The 19,414-nt window shown below is 43.0% G+C and overlaps 1 protein-coding gene across 1 annotated transcript in view; it reads right to left on the bottom strand.

The window, feature by feature from the left end:
- Positions 1–5,292: 5,292 nt before the first annotated feature.
- Positions 5,293–19,414, bottom strand: part of STMN2 (stathmin 2) — a 68,361-nt gene continuing 54,239 nt past the window's right edge. Inside the window, exons 4-5 of the mRNA XM_073631851.1 lie at positions 15,039–15,230; positions 5,293–6,798 (exon numbers count right to left, since the gene is read on the bottom strand). Coding sequence (XP_073487952.1) covers positions 6,739–6,798; positions 15,039–15,230 — 252 coding nt within the window. The 3' untranslated portion in view covers positions 5,293–6,738. The remainder of the gene's footprint in view (positions 6,799–15,038; positions 15,231–19,414) is intronic.

The following is a 19,414-nucleotide window of genomic DNA, read 5'->3' as shown; positions in this document are numbered from 1 at the left end:
CTTGCAGATTGCTTAAGACCGTAGATGCTCTTCTGAAGTTTACACAAAAAGTTTTCTCCTTGCTCAAACCCTGGTGGTTGCTCCATGTAGAGATCTTCTTTGTTGTCTCCATATAGGAAAGTATTTTTAAATTCTAGGTGTTTAACTTGCATGGCCTTACCGGCTGCAACACTAAGAAGTGCTCTCATGGTGGAGTGTTTTACCACGGGAGTGATTGTTTCATCATAATTTTCACTGAATTTCTGGGAGTAAGCCTTGGCAACTAGTCTGGCTTTGTATTTGTGGATATTCCCTTCTGCGACTGACTTTACTTTGAAAGTCCACTTACTTCTTATAGTTTTGCGGTTAGAAGGGAGCTCTGTGACTGTCCAGGTTTTATTTTCTTGAAGTGAATTTAACTCTTCTTCTGCTGCCTTTCTCCATTTATTGGCTTCATGTTTTGGCAGTTTTTCTATGTCTTCCAAGGATGTTGGTTCAAGTATGCTGTGTGTTTTGACAGTGTATGACAGCTTGTGGGGTGGTATCCCCTTTGTAGTCCGGGTGGATCTTCTTAATTCAGGCAGTTCAGCAGGATCTGGTGGGGAACTTGATTTAGGCAACGTGAGTTCCATCTCTTGTTCTGATTCCTGCAAAGTTTCACTTTGGTCGACCTTTTCTTCTGGTTTTCTTGGCATATTTACTTCACAACTTTCAGGGATCAGTGTTTCTGGTGATGGACTCTCATCAAAATAAACACTAAGGCTTATTGTCACTTTGTCAGTATTTGGGTATAGGATTCTGTGACCCTTATTTTGCTCGCTGTAGCCTACTAAAATGCCCTCTATGGCTCTGTTCTCCAGCTTGGATCGCTTTTCACTTGGAATATAGGCGTATGCTTTACATCCAAACACTCTGATGTGCCCTATTTCTAGGCTTTGATCCATGCCACATTTCGAATGGAGTACTTTTAATGGCTCTTTAGAGTAATCTGTTCTGTAGGTAGATTGCAGTTATGACTGCTTCTCCCCAGTACTTGTAAGATAGGTTGGCATCCAACAACATGCATCTGGCCATTTCTATAAAAGTGCAATTTTTCCTTTCAGCTACACCGTTTTGTTCAGGAGTGTATGGTGCTGTTGTCTGGTGTACTATTCCTTGTCTCTTAAGATATGAGGCCACTTCTTTGCTTACGTATTCTCCTCCATTGTACGTATTATTCCTGGTTTGTGTTGGAATTTGTTGCTAGACATGGCAACAAACTCTTGAAGTTTCTCTGATGTTTCATTCTTGTGTTTCATCAGATAAGTAGTTGTGTATCTGGAATAATCATCAATGAAAGTCAGTAGATATCTGTTCCTGCTTTATGTGGGAGTTTTCATTGGACCATATAGGTCACTGTTTATGAGCTGCAGGGGGTGGCTAGTTTTTCTTTGAGATGCCTGTGGAAGGGAAGCACGTGTGGTTTTTGCTTCAATACAGCACTTGCATTTCATAAGCACTTTGCAAGGCGTTATTGTCAAATCTTCTGATAAACCTCTCTTTATAATGTCCTGTATAGCTTCTGGACTTCTGTGTCCCAGCCACCTGTGCCATAAGTGAATACATTTGCTGTGTAGGTCATTAGAGACTATATTGGCTTGCTGGTCTGTAGTGATGAGCCTGTATAGGTGATCATCCAGTTTTCCTTTTGCCAGGAATAGCTTATTATAGTGAATTGTGCATTAATCACCCTGGAACTTAACTGTGGGACCGTTGTTTGCAAGACTTTTCACTGATAGAAGGCTGCCTACTAGTTCTGGAACATACAACACTTTCTTTATAAGGACACTGTGCTTGTCTCCTTGTGGTGTAATTCAGTTCAGGAAGCCCTGGCCTTTACCTTCTGAAGTGACGCTTTTCCTGTTTGCTAGGAAAACATTGTCTTTTGCACTGTAATCAATGTTTGTGAAGAAGGTTTCAATGCTAGTCATGTGGCTTGTTGCACCTGATTCTATGCACCAGCCGCATGGCTTGACGCTTTGTGTTATTTTAAAGGTGCCACTCTATGAAATTTCCTTTGTGATTGCTTTGACTCTTTCTTTTGTGAATAGCTCTAGCTTTTGCTGCTCAGCTTTCCAAATAGAACTGTCCTTTTTAAAGTGACCGTCCTGTTACAGCGAAAACAGGTTCTGCTTTCTTTGTTGTGCCTTATGCCTTTGTACATCGTAAGAGCTTTGTCATCATGGTGCATATTTTCTTTCCTTCTGTCATATTCATCTATTAATTTCCCTTTGACATATTCCAGTGTCAGCTCCTGCTCGGGTCTGGTTTCTAAAGCATTAATAAGGGCAGTATATGTCTCTGTAAGGCTGCTGAGGAGCAGGGCAACAATATGGTTATCTTTGATATCCTCTCCAATGGCACATAGCTGCTCTATGATCTCTAGCATACTTTCATGTGGTCACACATTTGCTGGCCTCCTTCAAGTCTCATCTTGTATAACTTTCTTAGCAGAAATAACTTTCTGTTTAGACTTGAACGCTCATGCAGTTTCTGTAATGAAGTCCACATGCCTTTGGCCATTTTCTCTGTTCTTATGTGGATAAGCTGGTCATCTTCCACTAGTACGCTAATAGTTGCTTTTACCTGCCTATTTTTCCTGCCCCATGCCTCCGTCTCTCCATCTGTGGGTCTGTCTGTATTCAGCCCTTGCCACAAGTCATCCTTGTTCAAAAGCACTTCTGGCTTGAACTTGCACAGCTGGTAACTGGCATTGTTTAGCTTTGAATTTGCAAACTTCACATCTGAACCACTTGCCATGTTTCAGTAACTTGTATACAGTATTCACTGACTTGCTGTACTCACTGAGTATTCTTCCCAGTGCCTCTGGGTGCTGCTGGGTGCCTCTCCAATGCCTGGGTACCTGGGACCCATAACCTATTAACAGGTTATTGAACCATGCACTTGGAAGCTTGTTGAATGCAGAGAATACTTCACTTTCATGGAGGATTAGCAATGCATGTCTTACAGGAAACAGGACAATACAAGTACACACCTAGATACAGAAGGTACATCCTGTGATTACATTACCACAGAGAATACACACTATAATATTGCAGTGCCACCTACTGGTATAGATAGGTATAATGCATATATATATAGTTCACAATATAGAAAGCGACTTGCTGTTGCTTCTTCCAACAATAAGCATATATAGATTGGTTTGTGCAAAAGTTATAGCGTCTACAAACTATGGGATAGATTTATGGACTTTTTATTTGCCCAATTCGAGCCAATTTGAATTTTTTTTTAATAGTAATGGCAGCAATCAGAGATTTTTAGCGGGACTGTGAAATTGCGGCGGACATATCTGACACTAAGTGACATTTTTTCGGGACCAGTGACACCAACGCAGTGACCAGTGCTAAAAAAATTCACTGTCACTGCACTAATGACATTGGCAGGGAAGGGGTTAACATCTGGGGCGATCAAAGGGTTAACTGTGTTCCCTGGGAGTGATTTCATACTGTGTGGGGGATGGTTTAACTGAAGAAAGACAGAGATCCGTGTTCCTGCTTAGCAGAAACACAAGACCTCTGCCTTTCTTACTAGCAGAACGGTGATCTGCCTTGTTTACATAGGCCTTTCTCTGAACGATCGCCGGGGTTGCTCCCACTGTGATTTGACACAGCTGCATGCCCCAGAGCTGAAAAAAAACAATCACGTACAGGTACATGATTTTGCGCGCTGTCGCAGTATATGTACGGGGGGCGGTCCTTAAACGGTTAAAGATGGGGGACAAAAAATATGGGATATTGAAAGTAGCTACAAAGGAGTGCATTGCTTTTACAGCTGCCGAAACTGGGCAGCACTAATGCCCCACTAACAGCTCGAAGTTCCAAAACGCTGGAGGAGAAAAAAATCAATTATTCTCTATGGAGTGGGTTCACATCTCCACTACAAGTATCCTAAAGGTCAAAAAAGTTCTGGAACTTTTTTGTAGCTTGAATTGGGCAGATTGGTGAGTTTTTGAAGCATTTTTGTTCCATAGAAATGTATAGAATCGCTTGATTCGAGCATTTTTGAGCATTTTTCTGCTCAAATGCAATAATTAAATGAAAATAAATAATAATCATAAATAAATAATAAAATGCATTAAGAGATGCTTGAGAGGAGATATGATAGCGATACACAAATACCTCAATGGTGATCAATGGTGATCCCAGCGTAAGTATGAAACTTTACAGTCCCAGGGAATTTAGGAAGACACAGGGCCACACGATTAGACTGAAAGAGAATCGGTTTAACCTTAAGCTGCATAGGGAATTTTTTACTGTCAGGGTGGTAGGGATGTGGAACTCTCTTCCATAATCGGTGGTGTCTACAGGAAGTATGGATAGTTTTAAAAGACTATTGGATGCGCATATTAGTGAAAACAATATATGGGGATATGGGAAATGATTTTTCTAAACACACACACACTTACACAGGTTTAACTGGATAGACTGTTGTCTTTATTCAACCTTACGTTATATGTAACTATATGTAACCCTGATATAAACCCCTAATATTAAATCATAACCCCTTACCCTAACAATAATAATATCCCCTAACCCTAATACTAAACCCTAACCCCAGTATTAACCCCTAAACCTAATTCTTAAACTTAACTCCTAACCAAAAAAAAAAAATAATGAGTAAATAAATACATAATAATGAATAAAAAAAATTTAACACCAAACCTTTAACCCCTTACAAAAAAAAGTAAAATGTATAATTTATTTATAATTTATAAATACATAATAATAAATAAATAATATATAAAAGCAGATGAAAAAGTTGCAAAACATAGCTACAAATTATGAAACGGATTATATTTTTCTCTACTGGCTAATTAAAAAACACCAAAGCTCAAAAACGCTTTAAAAATGCTGTACAAAAACATGCATACAAACACTCTAAAAACACCCAAAAAAACACTCAAAAACAGGACGCTCGGGTGTGAATGCAGCCTAACACGCAAATCATAAGGATTTCCTGCAGTTGAAAGCTTTGGTCTTCACTCATCTCAACACATCACTATGATTGACAGTCTCACTGGCCTGCTGTAAAGAATCATAAGCTCATAATTCGTGTAGTAACAACCCTTTGCGATTCACAGCTTTTCACAAGGAATGTGAGCATGTTCCAGGTACCTATGGGAGCTTGATTTCAATCTTCTCCTGCCTGTTGAGAGTTTTCAAAATGCTGACAGAATCATGTTCAGTATAGGTTCACTTTATTTAAAAAAGAACCAAATGATGATGAAATAACAAACAAGCCAAGAAGCATGTATAAGATCTCAGAACCCCAATTCTTTATTAACCACAGCTTGCTCACAATGACATACAGGAAATAGCACTAATGAAGAGTAGAATATGCAGGCAGCAATTTCAATGGGGCAAGAAACAATTTCAAAATCGCAACGATGTTTGACACTGCGGCTGTTAGGCAATTCCACACTTGGCACGTGCACCCTGTCTAATGATCCCTGTAGATTTACTGGTTACATATTCAGGTTATTTTTTGCTTAGAAAGGTAACCCTCATACTGCTGAGAAAAAGGCAAGTTTCTCCTGGTAGAACGAGTAATCTTACAGATTTCACATAGAGGTATTGTTAAGAGCATGTGTTATGTCGTACAAAGAAAACCTTTAATGGCAACAGATGTCATTGACGTGTTCCCTATGACAGATTTAAGGGAGCTATTGCTAGGAGAACAAGACCCATTTTTTGCATATTAGAGGGCCCCTATGCATCATCATTGTTGTTTCATCTTATTTGCTATCTCTACTGGTGTTTTTGCTAAAGTTATTGTGTTAAAATCAAAACCCTATTTGCCTCTTGGCTGCATTTCACTTGATAACTAAACAATGCTAATGAACCTTATGACTGAGGATGTCTGAAGGAGCCTAGCTATCCATGGCAACCGAACAGAGCTTCCTATTTGTTTTTCTTGTGGCACTTGGGACTTTATAAAGGGAATATCTGAGTGGTCGTTATAAAATGAAAAAACAAAGGCTCTTCATTTAGACTTTGAACATGAAGCCCAGGTGATGCCTGTTGTCCAGGTGCTACAAATTGTATAAATTAATGGAATAGCAGTTTAGCCCACACTGGAAACTACTGTAACAATGTACCATGACTCACAAGGAAAAGAGATTTTCATTGTTTTTCTGACATAAAGAATCTGTCTGGACACTGACATTTAGTAACATCATTGTACTTAGGATAGAAAGACTGAATTAACAAAGTGGAAAGCTTACAAAATATGTGCTATGGCTTAGTGATAGCTGGCCTTCCTACCACCACTAACCTCATCAGTACTTATACGTAAATTACTTTCCAAAGAAAAACAGCAGGAAATGAGATTATTAGATTGGACATGAAATTCTGGAAGGATTCTGCAAACTTGATTCAGAAGAAACAGACAACACCTAAAGCCTGTTACAGGACATGTAAGATTATGAAATAACTTGCATAATGCAATACTTGTAATTTTTTAACAAAAATGTAAATATTTACAAAATAAGACCCACTTTTTTTTAATTTTTTTTTTCATAACATGAAGCAAATCATTCTGCAAAGAGACCACACTTTTGAAGTTTTTTTTTTTTTTTTTTTTTTCATAATGAGTTCTTGTTGTTGGTTTTCTTCTTGATTTGTGATGTCAAACATTTTCCATATCGTTATCGCATGATCCGTAAATATAGGCAAATAGGAAACTAGTCGTCATCTGTGTTCAGCCAGATAATTCTTCCTGGATCTCCTTGTTCTTGCGGACCAGAGCAGCATGCCTCTCCTAAAAGACAACACAGATAGATGGTTGGTAAAGGATGAGAACATTTTCAGAACACTGCATTAAAGTTCCTAAATTAGAAATGATATCTGTTGTCCCACAGAAAATCTGTGCTGAAATTTGACAGTAGGAGAATGAAAAGAAGAACCAGACTGGGTGATAAGCAATATTGTTCTCATATCAGACACTTTGATAATTGAGGCAGGTTAAGGATATCTATATAAAAGGGACATGGGGACACGAGGACTATGGGACATGACTCTGGCCTAGACAATTCCAGGGTGAATACAGGTACAAAATCCTTTTGTTGCCTAGCAAAAAAAGGGCAAAAACACTGGATAAAAGAAAGAATTTAACATGACATAGTGGGAAGCACCTAATCTATGTTGTAATGCCAGGATTTGCAGAACAAAAAGAAAATGCCAGCATGGCCCTCACTTTCAATATAATGACATCTGTGGATATACTGGGATGGCTGTCTTCCTGCTTTTGGTGCTTTATGTTGTGGTACATTACTGTATGTATTATTTCTAACATTACTATTTTATGATTTATTATGAGTTTCAAGCTGTTATTATTGGCACAAAACAACTGTTTATGGGAACCCTGAGGAAGTCACGTAGTTTGTGATGCAACACATCGGGAGGAGCCCAGTCATGTCACTTCTGGTCGCGGCTGAGACCGGAAGTTCTGCTGAGAGTAATCCTTTGGACTTTTCTATGCTTTATGACACACGTTCAGGAGTGTTTTTTACATGTGAGTGTTTTCTATCAATTTTTAATAAATAGTTTTATGGAAATTCTACACCATGTGGATTTTTATTTACATATAATGGTGGACTGAGAAAAGGAGATTCGGATAAAGAGTGACACCCTGTGAAGGAAGATTGATTAACTGATTTCACAAAAGTGAAGCTTGACCTACACTATATTGCTTTCAGAAACCATGAATCAGACCGAGACAGAAGTACAGTTAAATCACACTTGTTTATTAATACTAATAAAAAGGTAAATAGAGTAAACGTAGTCAAAGCATAGCCAGAGTTCAGTAACAATTTCTTGGAAAAGTAGCCACAAGGATGCATAACACTCACAGAGGTGGGACCTTGAGACAGAAGGGCGCCAACACCAGTCTCAGAAGCATCAATTTCAAGGATAACAGGTAACGTAGGATCAGGATGTGCCAACACAGGAGCAGAAACAAAGGCAGTCTTGAGACTCTCAAAGACCTTAATGGACTCCGGAGACCAACTCTGTGGGTTACCGTCCTTTCAGGTCATATCAGTCATATCTGGTCATATCAGTCAGGGACTTGACCAGAGACGAGAAGTTTCAAATAAACTTCCGATAATAGTTAGCAAAACCCAGGAAACGCTGCAGAGGATGTAAATCCACAGGTCGAGGCCACTGTAGGACTGCCTAAAGTTTCTCTGGGTCCATCGAAAAACTAGCAGTGAAAATGACAGGAATTTAACCTGTTCACAATGGAACTTGCACTTCTCCAGTTTACAATAGAGATTGTTCTCTCTTAGTTTCTGAAGCACACAACAGACATCTGTGTGGTGGCTCTCCAGGGACTTGGAAAATATGAGGATATCATCGAGATAAACCACCACACATAACTGCAACAAATCTCGGAGGACATCGTTAATAAATTCCTGGAAAACTGCCGGGGCATTACAAAGGCCAAAAGGCATTACGAGGTACTCATAGTGGCCTGTTCTGGTATTAAACGCAGTTTTCCACTCGTCGCCCTCCTTAATCCTCACAAGATTGTAAGCCCCTCTCAAATCAAGCTTTGTGAAAACCGTTGCTCCCTTGAGGTGGTCAAAAAACTCAGTAATCAATGGAATCGGGTAGGCATTCTTAAACGTGAAACGATTGAGACCCCTATAATCAATACAAGGTCTCAGTTCACCACTCTTCTTCTTTACAAAGAAGAAATTGGCACCAGCAGGTGATGAGGATTTGCGGATGAAACCTCGAGAAAGTGCATCTGCAACATACTCCTCCATGGCTTTATCCTCCAAGACCTCAAGGTTCGGGAGTTCCCTGGACGGGTAGGACAAGACTTCAAAAAGTGACCTACCTGGCCACAATCAAGGCACAATCTCTCCCTCCTCCTAAAGGCTCTCTCATCCACAGAGAGACGCGTGAAGCCCAAGTGCATGGGTTCATCTTCACTGAACGGCTCGGTACCAGGAGGCCTGGGAGGTGAGGGAGGCACGGGTGGGACTGCAAAGCTCGGAGGCAAACGTACAGGAGGCTTCCACAAGCGCTCCTTAAAAGAAAGTCTTTCTCTGAGTCTGGATTCAATGAGGATGACAAACGAGATCATGCTCTCCAGCTCAGTGGGTAAATCTTGGGCTGCTATCTCATCCTTGATGGAATCCGAGACACCATGAGAAAAAGCAGCCATGAGGGCCTCATTGTTCCAAGCAACCTCTGCTGCCAGAGTACGGAATTTAATGGCGTAGTCGGCAACAGTTCTCGTACTCTGTTTGATGGACATGAGGCACTTGGCAGCAGAAGCAGAGTGTGCAGGAATGTCAAATACCCTTTTAAAGGAGGCCACAAGCTCAGGGTAACTCAAGACAACAGGTTTTTGCGTCTCCCATAGAGGGTTAGCCCAGGCCAAGGCTCTCTCAGAAAGCAAAGATATCACGAAACCCACTTTGCTTCTGTCCGTGGGAAACGCCCGGGGCAGCATCTCGAAGTATATCTCAACCTGATTGAGAAACCCTCTGCATTGAACTGGATCACCCCCAAATCACTGGGGAAGCAGAGCGGAACCAGGCATACCTCTTATAGAGGTAATACTCGAGGCGGGTGCCTACACAGAGACTGGTGCAGCAGCAGGGACGGCCTGTGACTCAGGTTGTACCGGAGCAGCCACAGGGGGAAATTCCAGGTGAGCCGTGCGACTGGTAAAAATATTACTAACAAGTGGATTGACTGTATCTTCTGAATTCATGGCCTTCGCCTACTATCAGGAACCATGAACCAGACCGAGACAGAAGTACAGTTAAATCACACTTGTTTATTAATAAAAATAAAAAGGTAAATAGAGTAAACGTAGTCAAAGCATAGCCAGAGTTCAGTAACCAGATCGGGTAATCAGCCAAGCTAGAGTTCAGTAACCAGATCGGTTAATCAGCCAGGCCAGAAGTCAGGGATCCAAGTAGTGGAACAGCAAGTAGGCAAAGGAGCCAGAAGGGATGTCAGCAAAGCCAGTCTTTAAACAGGAACGCAGGAGATGGTTTCTTGTGATGTGACCAAGGCGAAGGCAGAGATGAAGTGAGCTGGACAGCTTTAAGTAGGCATGTCAGACGAGCAAGATCAGGAACAGCTGGGTAACTGTGGAGAGAGATGAGAGCTGGCAATTAGCCGACAGCTGAGCGGCCAGCTCAGAGAAGGAAGGGCTGAGCCAGCCCTGACAATTGACAAAAGTATGGGGATGCCTGCCTTTACACACACAAGCATTTTAATGGCATCCCAGTTATAGTCCGTATGGTTCAATATTGAGTTGGCCCACCGTTTGCAGCTATAACAGCTTCAACTCTTCTGGGAAAGCTGTCCACAAGCTTTACGAGTGTGTCTATGGGAATGTTTGACCTTTCTTCCATAAGCACATTTGTGAGGTCAGGCACTGATGATGGACGAGAAGGCATGGCTCAGGGTTTTCTGCTCTAATTCATCCCAAAAGGTGTTCTATCAGGTTGCAGGCCAGTACCCAATACTTTTGGCAATATAGTGTATATGAAAGTATGGGTCTATACTTCAGGTGAACTGCTATATTGCACAGTGGTGGAGCATGGTTTCTTTTGAAGTGGACTCTCTAATATAAGGAATTCCTAGTTTGCACTTATATAGACGTTGGAGTGGTGGAGCACGGTGGAGTCAATACACAAGGAACTTCCTGATTGCACTTATATATTTTGGACTATTTTTTGGACTTCATGACATATTTAAACCTTGCTTTGTGAATTATATATATGTTTCTAGCTTGCAGCACTGGAGGTTAGGATCACTGCCCAGTACAGCACATTAATCTGTGTTGTGATTTAATTTTGTTTTTTGCTATTTGTTATTGTTTATATTTATAGCACTTTGTGTACACTTCTGCAGCACTTTGTGGGATCACTACACTGTAGGGCAGGGGTAGGCAACCTTTTGAGCACAGTGTGCCGAAAAATGTTTTCAAAGAATTTGAGCGTGCCGATTTTATAACAAAAAAATGTCAACTTCATACTCTCAATCACGAAAAGGATTTTTTATAAAGTAAATGCTGTAAGCTACATTAGTAGTGAGAAATTAACATCCTGCACTCTCATGCCTCAGATCAGCCCCAATTCCTGCAACTCCACACCTCAGATCACTGCCCCCCCTGCAAATCTGTTTAACCACTGTACTCCCCTGCTCATCTGCCCCACCACTGTACCCCCCTGCTCATCTGCCCCACCACTGTAACCCCCGCACATCTGCCACACCACTGTACATCTTCCCCACCACTGTACTACCCTGCACATCTCTACCACTGTACTACCCTGCACATCTGCCCCACCACTGTACCCCCCTGCTCATCTGCCCCAACACTGTACATCTGCTTCACCACTGTACTACCCTGCACATCTTCTCCACCACTGTACTACCCTGCACATCTGCCCCACCACTGTACCCCCCTGCTCATCTGCCCCACCACTGTACTACCCTGCACATATGCCCCACCACTGTACCCCCCTGCTCATCTGCCCCACCACTGTACCCCCTGCTCTTCTGCCCCACCACTCTACTCCCCTGCTCATCTGCCCCACCACTGTACTATCCTGCACATATGCCCCACCACTGTACCCCCTGCTCATCTGCCCCACCACTGTACCCCCTGCTCATCTGCCCCACCACTGCACCCCCCTGCTCATCTGCTTCACCGCTGTAATCCCCCTGCTCATCTGCCACACCACTGTAACCCCCTGTACATCTGCCCCACCACTGTACCACCCTGCTCATCTCCCCCACCAATGTACCTCCTTTCTCATCTGCCCCACCACTGTAACCCCCTGCACATCTGCCCCACCAATGTACTACCCTGCACATCTGCCCCCCCTCTGAACCCCCCTACTCATCTGTCCCACCTCTGTAACTCCCTGTACATCTGCCCCACCACTCTACCACCCTGTTCTTCTGTCCCACCACTGTAACCCCCTGCTCATCTGCCCCATCACTGTACCTCCATGCACATTTGCTCCACCACTGAACCATATTCTCATCTGTCCTAACACTGAACTTATCTGCTCATCTGCCCCACCACTGTAACCCCCTGCCCCATCTGCCCCACGAGACTGTACCTCCTGCACATCTGTCCCCCCTCTGTTCCCCCTGCTCTTCTGCCCCACCACTGTAACCCCCTGCTCATGTGTTCCACTGATGCACCTCCTTTCTCTTCTGCACATCTGCCCCACCTCTGTCCCCCCTGCTCTTCCACCCCACCGCTGTAACACCTTGCTCACCTGTCCCAACAATGTACCTCCTTTCTCCTCTGCCCCAACAGTGAACCACCCATACTCATCTGTCATACCACTGTAACCCCCTGCTCATCTGCCCCATCACTGTACTCCCTGCTTTTATGTCCCACCGTTGAACCCCCTTCTTATCCCTCCCACCACTGTACCTACTGCACATCTGCCCCACCACTGTACCCCCTTGCTCTTCTGTTCCACCACTGTAACCCCCCTGCTCATCTGCCCCATCAATGTACCCCTTTTCTCATCTGCCCCACCACTGTACCTCCCTGCACATCTGCTCCACCGCCGTATCCCCATGCACTTCTGTCTCACTATTGGATCACCTTCTCATCTGTCCTAAGACTGAACCCATCTTATCTCATCTGCCGCACCACTGTAACCCACTTTCTCATCTGGCCCACCAATGCACCTCCTGCACATCTGTCTCACCTCTGTACCCCCCTGCTCTCCTGCCCCACCACTGTAACCCCCTGCTCATCTGCCCCACCAATATACCTCCTTTCACATCTGCCACACTGCTTTACCCCCCTGCTTTTCTGTCCCAACACTGAACCCCCTGCTCATCTGGCCCAACACTGAACCCCCTGCTCATCTGGCCCATCACTGTACCCATCTGGCCCATCACTGTACCCCTTGATCTTCTGTTCCACTGCTGAACCCCCTTCTCATCTCTTCCACCAATGTATCTCCCTGCACATCTGCCCAACTGCTGTACCCTCCTGCTCTTCTGTTCCACCTCTGAATCCTTCCTGCTCATTTTCCTCATTTTTTTTCTGATAAGAGGAAGCAGACATGAGACACCTCTACCTGTCCTGGCACACTCATCCTGCTGATCCATCTCTCGCATCCAGCCCACGTGCTTGTATGTGATGTATGTGATGTCACATACAAGCATCTGGAATGGATGCGCAATGATGAGCTCAGGTCAGGGGCATTTTCTGAAAGCAGTGGGCCTATGTGCAGGATCATAAGTTGGTCCCCCACAGCCGAGAAAAAGTGGTTGGGTGTGATTTTTAATTTTGCTGAATACTGGCTGTGTCTTAAAGGGACACGAAGTGCAGAGGGGTTCAGAAGTAAGTGACGCAAAAGGTTCAGGAATAATTTCAACAAACTTCCCAGAAACTCAACAGTAATTCCACAAACTGTCACCTGATTGTGGTTTTCTCAATCACAGTGAAATCCCTTCTTTCTGAGATTGGTAGTGGCAACCAAGCGAGTCATCTTCCTCCAGATGGTGGGCGGGGCTAGCAGGACTGTGATTGGCCTAAGCAGTGGCCAAGACAGTCCTCCTCCTGAAACAGGGACCCCCCCCCCCAGCAGAACTGCAAACCCAATCTCTTCCCATCACAAATGCTGACGATCGCAGCTATAGCAAAGTTAGAGAACGAAACAATGTTTCCCATCTTTACAATGTTGGGGGGGGCACAGTGCCTCCCCCTCAGTGCAGGTGCGGCGTGGGGAATTCTGAAATTGGAATGCATTAGTGTCTAACTGACACTTCCCTGTGCTGCTCTGCTGATAGGGAGGGAGTCGAGTGCCGGCAAAAGAGGCTTTGAGTGCCGCTGGCAGCACCAGTGCCAGGGGTTGCCTACCCCTGCTGTAGGGTATCACATTGTTATTGTAAGTTGATTTTATTTATTTATAGTTTTGAGTTTCACTCATTATTTAATGTTAGTTGGATTAAGCGCTATACTTCACACAAATAATTATCACATATGGCGACGGATTTAGTGTTGGCAGCTCTTTCTTGTATATTTATATAAAATTGGGTAGCACATAAGTGTTCTTTGTATTTTTTTCAATTATATAAAAGCATAGTACCAAAAACGTTTAAAGTTTCATAAATTATTACATATAATACAAATTAATGTCATTTTTTTTCTTTTTATGAGCAGTTCACTACATTCTGCCAGAGGTTTTGCTATGTTTTTGGATTCATGTTTTCAAAACATATGTTCTCCTCTTCTTAGATGATAAGTCAATTTCATTTAAGCAATGGCTTTTTGTAATGATCAAAAACTATGTTCAGAAACATATTCATACACAACCACAATTTGTGACAGCCATTGAACTAACATTGTCAAAAGGAGGGGTCAGCAATGGTAGTTTACATAATAATTTCACTATAGGTGTATTTTACAAAGTCAGCTGACCCAAAACTGATATAAATTTTTTGGTACTTACTTCTGCCTACCAGAACTAAGGTTGTCGGTTCAAATTCCAAATACTCCAGTTTCCCACACTTCAAAGACATGCTAGTAGGTTGATTAACTCCTGTCTAAATTGGCCCTAGTATGTATGCATGTGAGTTAACAACCTTAGATCGTAGGCTCCTTGAGGGCAGAAAGCGATGAAAATGTACAATATACTGTATATGTGTAAAGCGTTGTGTAAATTGACGGCACTATATAGGTACCTGTAATAAATAAATAGACCCCCTTGGTAAGGTAACTTTGAGTTTTAGGGTCTGCACACCTCCTCTTGCCCAAGCTAGCATACAAATTCAAAACCAATAAAGAAATAGGCTGGAGTGTGATCATCCTATGCATTACACAAAAATGCCACAGCTAACAGAGAAGCTAAGGGTTTGGCAACATTTTTTTTTAATTTATCCTCTTTCCTATCCAGTTTTTCATAAAGGAAACAGACTAAGAAGATGCAATTGGCACCACAAGAACAGGTAAAAAAGTGACGTATACATTTTGGCAAAATTTGGCTTTACCTTTTCTTGAAGACGTTCCAAGAGGGAAGCTAGGTAGGCCTCACGGTTTTCTTTAATTTGTTCCATTTTCAGGATCAATTTTTCCTCAGCCATTTTACTAAAATTATTGTTTTCTTCCAAAGCCTTTTGGAGAACTTCCCTTTCATGCTCTCGTTTTTCTGCCAGTTGCTTCAAGATCTGGGCTTCCTGAGACTTTAAACAAAATTGGATTTTGAGAAAAAAAGCATCACATTAATCATTGTATGAAATAAAAACACCTGTTTTCAACAAAAAAAAATCTATGCAGTTCAAATATATATAACTATATATACACTATATTGCCAAAAGTATTGAGATACCCCTCCAAATCATTGGATTCAGGTGTTCCTATCATCTCCATGGCCACAGGTGTATACAGGTGTATACAATCAAGCACCTAGGCATGCAGACTGCTTCTACAAACATTTGTGAAAGAATGGGTCGCACTCAGGAGCTCAGTGAATTAAAGCGTGGTACTGTGATAGGTTGCCACATGTGCAATTAGTCCATCCGTGAAATGTTCTTTCTACTAAATATTCCACTGTCAACTGTTAGTGGTATTATAACAAAGTGAAAACAACTAGGAACAACAGCAACTCTGCCACAAAGTGGTAGGCCACATAAAATGATACAGCAGGGTCAGCGCATACTGAAGTGCACAATAAGCAGAAGTCGCCAACTGTCTGCAGAGTTAATAGCTACAGACCTCCAAACTTTATCTGGACTTCAGACTAGCACAACAACAGTGCAAAGAGAGCTTCATTGAATGCGTTTCCATGGCCAAGCAGCTGTTTTCAAGCCTTACTTTACTTTACTGTGCAATACAAAGTGTCGGATGCAGTGGTGTAAAGCACGCCGCTACTGGACTCTAGAGCAGTGGAGACGTGTTCTCTGGAGTGACGAATCATGCTTCTCTGTCTGGCAATCCGATGAACGTGTCTGGGTTGGCGGTTGCCAGGAGAACGGTACTTGCCTGACTTGCCTGACTGCATTGTGCCAAGTGTAAAGTTTGGTACAAGGGGGATTATGGTATGTGGTTCTTTTTCAGGGGTTGGGCTTGGCCCCTTAGTTCCAGTGAAGGGAACTCTTTAGGCACCAGCATACCAAGACATTTTGGACACTTTCATGCTCCCAACTTTGTGAGAACTTTGTGAGATGGCCCCTTCCTGTTCCAACATGACTGCGCACCATTGCACAAAGCAAGGTCCATAAAAACATGGATGCGCAAGTTTGGGGTGGAAGAACTTGACTGGCCTGACCTTAACCCAACAGAACACCTTTGGGATAATTTAGAGTGGAGACTGCGAGCCAGGCCGTCTCGTCCACATCAGTGCCTGACATCACAAATGCGCTTCTGGGAGAATGGTCAAACATTCCCATAGACACACTCCTAAACCTTGTGGACAGCCTTCTCAGAAGAGTTGAAGCTGTTATAGCTGCAAAGGGTGAACCCCACAGACTAAGACTGGGATGCCATTAAAGTTCATGTGCGTGTTAAGGCAGGCGTCTCAATACTTTTGTAAGAAACATTCCTTTCTGCATATTTGCAGCATCTTTTCCAGGCTTAAGCCAACACAGTGGGGCTTCCAGGTATGGGTGAACATGTGACCTTCCCACATTGGATGAGAGGGTGTGGTGGAATTGGGGCAGAGACACCATCCACCCAGCTAAGCTCCAACATCATTCAAAACCAGAGCCGTGGCTAGGGAGGCAGTGAAGTAATGTGGATTGGTTATTATACATTTCTTGGGGTCTGGGTTATTAAAAGTCACTGCCACTTTGCCTGGAATGGGAAAAGTGACATTGCTTTTATAATTACAGAAACAGAACAACCACATTCGATAACTACACTCATAAATATCTGTTTAGTGGTAGAAGTTGGTTATGCTGGAAACCTGTGTAAGAATCTTAAAAATTACACACGGTCTATCTTCATGCAACTGTTAGCTTAGGCCCCATTCACACCTGAGCGTTTTGTAGCTTGAAGCCTCAAGCTACAAAATGTTGGAGGGGAAAAAATCTATTATTCTCTATGGAGATGATTAACATCTACACTCCAAAATGCCTGAAGCTAGAAGCTCCAAAACGCCTGAAGCTCAAATAAGTTCTGGAACTTTTTTTTAGGCATATTACAGGCGGTTTTCTGCTTTTTACATTGGTGACCTCTTGACCTGTACAAGGGAAAACGCATCAAAATTGCAAAAAAACAGTGGCCATAGACATAAGAAGGCACTCATACATGCAGGCAGCTTGGTTTCACAAGAGATGGTAACCTGTACTGATATAGGATAGTGGCTACATAATAGAGAGTATACCTTGGTGAGGGCCAGTGTTTACACAAGAAAAGATGATCTGTCTGGTGGGAATTAGCAGCTAGTTGCACAAAGGAGTGTGGAGTGTTTTTTTTTTTCTACTGGGGGTCAGTGGCTGCATAATTGACGTATGCTCTAGTGGGTGCCAGAAGTTGCACAAGAGAGAGTGAGTTATTCTTGTGGAGGTTAGAGGCTACAAAGGATTGGTCTAAATTGATGAGTGCCAGTGGTTGCAGATCAGTGGCTTGGTAATAAGGGGGGGGGGGGGGGCAAGGTTGGTTTGCTATAGTTGGGGGTTTGTGACTTAAGACATGCATACATTTTGACCATAAAAATAAACAAAAATGCAGCGCTCAATGGGACCAGTAGTAGAGAACTATTGCTGATGGTATAATCAATAAAGTTCATTTATTGGATGCAGGCTGAGATTTGAAATTAAAAACAACTGTCAATGAAAAAATGAGATGATAAAATTATCAGACTTCATAAGCACCTCTCATTATCATGGTTGAAGTAATCCGAAAATTAGTATTTATGATACCACCATGACTTCCAGATGACAAGAGGTTAATGTCAGCAAGTGTGCTCCAAGCTCCGATCCTAATTATCAGACCCAATGGCTCAATGTGCAGGGAGAAAAATAGAGGTGGAGAGACACCACTCTCTAAGGTGCAATAAGTGGCTGTATTCCGGATATGAGACTCGCTGTGATCCAGGAGGTGTATTGTAGATCGTGCCTCTGAACGACCTCGGTCAAGTTGGCTGATTAATCTGGCTGGAACCTGGCATGCTGGATGGTGCGCACTGAATCCGGAAGCCGGGAGACAGGGTCAGGGCCGGAAATGAGGAGTACCAGGAAGCTAGGCGGATCGCAAGCTCAAAGTAGCATTGGCGACCGTGACTTACATGTTTCACGCTCCTGCGCTTTATCAAATTCCATGATAAAGTGCAGGAGCGTGAAACATGTAAGTCACGGTCGCCACGGCTACTTTGAGCTTGCGATCCGCCTAGCTTCCTGGTACTCCTCGTTTCCGGCCCTGACCCTGCCTCCAGGATTCAGTTCGCGCCATCCAGAGCGCTCTCCAGCATGCCAGGTTCCAGCCAGCCTGATCAGCCAGCTTGACTGAGGTCGTTCAGAGGCGTGATCTATAATACACCTCCTGGATAACAGCGAGTCTGATAACCGGAATACAGCCACTGAGCCCCGGTTCACACAGGGGCGGCACGACTTGCAGGTCGCCTCACCGAGGCGACCTGCACACGACTGCCACGGTGACTTGCAAAACGACTTCTGTATAGAAGTCTATGCAAGTCGCCCCAAGTCGCCCCCAAAGTAGTACAGGAACCTTTTTCTAAGTTGGAGCGACTTGCGTCGCTCCTATTAGAAGGGTTCCATTGTACAGAACGGGAGGCGACTTGTCAGGCGGCTAGGTCGACTGACAAGTCGCCCCTGTGTGAACCGGCACTAAGTGCACCTTAGAGAGCGGTGTCTCTCCACCTCTATTTTTCTCCCTGCACATTGAGCCATTGGGTCTGACAATTAGGATCGGAGCTTGGAGCACACTTGCTGACATTACTAATTACTGACATTACTACTAATTTTCAGATTACTTCAACCATGATAATGAGTTGTGCTTATGAAGTCTAATAATGTTATCATCTCATTTTTTCATTGACAGTTGTTTTTAATTTCAAATCTCAGCATGCATCCAATAAATGGACTTTATTGATTATACCATCAGCAATAGTTCTCTACTACTGGTCCCATTGAGCGCTGCATTTTTGTTTATTTTTGTTGTCTACTTTTCTTCCAGAAGTTTGCAGTTGCACTGGTGTCCAGCTATTCCTTGCATAATTGTTATGACATGACAAAAGTTTCTAATGACTGCCAGTTTTAGAGCTTCAGAACTCTTTTTGTTTTCTATACATTTTGATCACACCCACATTTTGCTGCAGCATGCTTTGCTCTTCCCCATCACACACTTATATACTGTCTTTGATAAACTACAAACCAAACAATATTCCTATGGCCAACAAATTGTTTCT

This window comes from Aquarana catesbeiana, linkage group LG05 (assembly GCF_042186555.1).
Source record: "Aquarana catesbeiana isolate 2022-GZ linkage group LG05, ASM4218655v1, whole genome shotgun sequence".
NCBI lineage: Eukaryota > Metazoa > Chordata > Amphibia > Anura > Ranidae > Aquarana > Aquarana catesbeiana.
The sequence above is the reverse complement of the archived record's forward strand: the minus strand, read 5'-3'. Positions and strand labels throughout refer to the sequence as shown.